Below are 3991 nucleotides of genomic sequence, written 5' to 3' on the forward strand. Positions count from 1 at the left end.
CTTTATATACATAGCCAGAAGTAGAAAGGAGTGTAAAATGAAAAGCAAAATTTCTCTGTGAATTAACTTTGTACCATAATCGAGATCTTTCAATATTATACATTCAATCATAAACAGAAATTGATCATATGAATTCATAATGATTTAAATCTATGTTTGCAGATATGTGCTTTATTTAATATGTATACCTATGTATTAAAGAATAGAACATACTAATAACATATATTTTTGTACACCACACCTCACGTTTGCAGAGGTAATATATGTAGCACATAAAGTAGTAGACAAAAACATGTAAAGGAATCATTAAAATATTTTACTTCTAGTACAAAAGCATTTACCTCATGTTTGTCTTATATTTCACATACATCACGAAAAGCCAAGTCTCATGGAAATCTCCTTAGCTATGTGCATCTTTTGACAATTACATTTAGGATCAGCAAATCTCATAGCAACATTCTTATAAATATTTCCTAATGTTCAAAATATATTTTATGTTTGAGTTTCATTGTTCACATTTTTTCTTTTTTATTTGGACACGTAATTCAAATTCACTTTATAAGTCTGCAATCTTCATGTATATTTCAAATTATTATGCATTTATTGAGTAGTATATATTGAATATGTATATCCTCATCCAACTTAATTATTTCCACAAAATGAAAAAATATAGTTTATTCGGTGTATTTATAAATAGTGTTTTGTATACTAGTCAGTAACTTTACTACTAATGGTCAATGTTGAGGTCTTAATTTCAGAGCTAACCTCCCACTACAAAGTTCGACCAGCAACTCAAGTATCATTACTGAAGCAGTTAATTAATTAATTTACCGAATGTAAAATTAATCATATAAAACAATGCAAGGATAATGTAATGAATGCAAAGTAATTTGACTAAAAGAACAAAGAAAATTAAAGGAAATTGATAGTGCAACAAAACAATATTTTGGGAATGTAACCTGTATCCATCCAGCTACTGTGCCACAATTTTGAAAAATTATTCTCAATGTGGGCTTTGCAAACATTTTACCAGGAACCGCTTCAATGCCCCCTTAACATCTTTGTTTCTCACACTGTATATAAGAGGGTTCAAGAGAGGTGTAAGGATGGTATAAATAGCTGAGACCACCTTATCATGAGCCTCTGACCTGTAAGACTTGGGCCTCATGTAGATGAACATGCTGGTCCCAAAAAAGAGTCCCACAACTGCAAGGTGAGAGGAGCAGGTGGTGAAGGCTTTTTTCCGGGCTGCAGCTGACCGCATTCGAAGCACTGCAGCCAGAATGAGGCTGTATGAGGCAAAAATGAGAGACAACGGGATCAAGAGCATCAGGATGCAGCAGACATACATAACATATTCATACAGCTTGGTGTCCGCACATGCCAGGCGGATCAGTGCTGGCGCCTCACAGAAGAAGTGGTTGATTTCCCTAGAGTGACAGTAAGGGAAGCTCAAAGTGGTGGCAGCTTGCATTAGCCCGTCAACTGCTCCAAAAAGCCATGAACCTGTTGTCATGAGCAGGCAGAGTCTCTGGCTCATAAGAATAGGGTAGCGCAGTGGATGACATATAGCCACGTAGCGGTCATAGGACATGGCTGCCAAGAGGAAGCACTCACCACCTCCCAAAGAGACGAGCAGGAATATCTGAGTTCCACAGTCAGTGGGATAGATAACCTTAGTGTCCCTCAGGTAGTTTGCTGCCATTTTGGGAACAACACTGGAGACCAGCATCATGTCCATGAGGGAAAGTTGACTAAGCAAGAAGTACATGGGTGTTTGGAGTTGAGAGTCCACAAGGATGAGGGTAATCATCAGGGCATTGCCCATCAGTGAGGTGATGGAGATCACAAGCACCATAGCAAAGAGGAACTGGTGCATCTTTGAGTGGTTAAAAAGCCCCAGAAGAAAGAAACTTATTCCGATGGTGTTATTTGCATTTTCCATATCTGTAAAGGTGCTAGGAAAATCTAAGAATGGTGAAGAAATAAGATTTGTTTAAAAGGAATATTGGACATATTCTTTTTTTAAATCATTTTATTAGAGGCTCATACAAGTCTTATCACAATCCACACATACATCAATTTTATAAAGCATATTTGTACATTCATTGCCCTCATCATTCTCAAAACATTTGCTCTCCACTTTAGGCCCTCATTTTTTCCTCTCCTCACTTTTTCCTCTCCCTCCCCGCTCCTCCCTCCCTCATAAATTCTTGATAAATAATAAATTATTATTTTGTCATATCTTTCCCTGTTCAACGTCTCCCTTTGCCCACTTTTTTGTTATCCATCCCCCAGGGAGGAGGTCACATTATATCCTTGTAATCAGTTCCCCCTTTCCAACCCACCCTCTCTCTCACCTTCCCAGTATCGCCACTCACACCACTGGTCCTGAAGGCAACATACACCCTGAATTCCCTCTGTTTCCAGTTCTTATCTGTGCCAGTGTACCTCCTCTAATCCATCCAGAATTGCAAGGTAGAATGGGGATCATCGTAGTGGGGTGGGGTAGCATTTAGGAACTAGAGGAAAGTTGTATTTTTCATCATTGCTCCTTTGGAAACTGACTGGCTCCTCTCCTCCCGGAAACCCTTCTCTTAGGGGATGTCCAGCGGCCTACAAATAGGCTTTGAATCTCCATTCTGCATTCCCTTCCTCACTCACTGCACTCCCCTCCTCATTCACTATGGTAAGATTTTTTGTTCTGATGATGCCTGATACACGATCTCTTCAACACCTCATGATCTCACAGGCTGGTGTGCTTCTTCCATGTGGGCTTTGTTGCTTCTGAGCTAGAAGGCTGCTTGTTTACCTTCAAGCCTTTGAGACCCCAGATGCTATATCTTTTGATAGCCGGGCGCCATCAACTTTCTTCACCACCTTTGCTTATTTACTCGCTTTGTCTTGAGCGGTTGTGTCAGGAAGGTGAGGATCATAGAATGCCAATTTAATAGAAGAAAAATACTCGTGCCTTGAGGGAGTACTTGAGTGGAGGCTGAAGGTCCTTCTGCTACCTTAATACTAAACCTATAAATATGTGCACATAGGTCTATTTCCCCATACTCATATATAAACATATTTGCATATGTACATGTCTTTATCTAGACCTATATAGATGCCCTTTGCCTCTCAGCTCTTTCCTCTATTTCCTTTTACTTTCCTCCTGTCCCACTGCCATGCTCAGTCCCAATCATGGTTTCAGCAATTCCTCTTGGTTACATTATCCTTGATCATGCCTTCCCAGGCCTCCCCCATGCTCCTCACCACCGATTTGGATCAATTGTTGTTTCCTTGTCCTTGGTTTGTTAACACCACTACATTTCTCCCCACCTCACACTCTCCCATGTCCCCCGAAACTATTGGTCTCATTGTTTTCTCCTCTAGATTATTAATCCCGACTATCTTATTGGACATTTTCTCTTATGAAATAGAAGCCATGGAGGGAAAATTATTACTTTAATCTATCACTAATCAACATGATTTTTATTAGAGCATCCTACTATCCATCTCGGCTGTTACTACACAACTCTTTTTGATTGACATAAAAATAACATTTAAGTTGCTTAATGTGCATATGTTTTTTATAGTGTTAGATGCCATTGACTTGGTTCCAGCTCATAGCAACCTTCTATACAAAAGAATTAAACATTAGCTTCTCCTGTGTTATCATCAAGTATGTTGCTATGTTTGAGCTTCTTGCTGCAGAAAAGGGTTAATCTTGGTCTAGCTTTTGAAGTGTTAAAGAACAAAGATATCACTTTGAGGACTAAGGTGTACTTGGCTCAAACCATGGTATTTGCCCCTGCCTTATATGTATTTAAAAATTATACAAGAAATAAGGGAGATTGGAGAAGAATTGATACATGTGAATTATGGTGTTGGCAAAATTACTGCAAGTACCATAGACCTTCAGAAGAACAAAAAAAAAATTATCTTGGAGAAAGTATAGCTAGAATGTTACTTAAATGTGCTTATAGTGAGAGTTGACCCC

At 38.8% G+C, this 3991-nt stretch overlaps 1 protein-coding gene across 1 annotated transcript; it reads right to left on the minus strand.

The window, feature by feature from the left end:
• Window positions 1-1003: 1003 nt before the first annotated feature.
• Window positions 1004-1945, minus strand: LOC142441220 (olfactory receptor 2T33-like). Its single transcript, XM_075543271.1, has one exon. It carries the CDS (start codon window positions 1943-1945, stop codon window positions 1004-1006), a length of 942 nt encoding a protein of 313 aa, XP_075399386.1.
• Between the last annotated feature and the right edge of the window lie 2046 nt (window positions 1946-3991).

This window comes from Tenrec ecaudatus, chromosome 2, assembly GCF_050624435.1.
Source record: "Tenrec ecaudatus isolate mTenEca1 chromosome 2, mTenEca1.hap1, whole genome shotgun sequence".
Taxonomy (NCBI): Eukaryota; Metazoa; Chordata; class Mammalia; order Afrosoricida; family Tenrecidae; genus Tenrec; species Tenrec ecaudatus.

Coding starts and splice junctions, on each gene's coding strand:
- LOC142441220 (XM_075543271.1), bottom strand. CDS start 1,945: ATGGAAAATGCAAATAACACCATCGGAATAAGTTTCTTTCTTCTGGGG.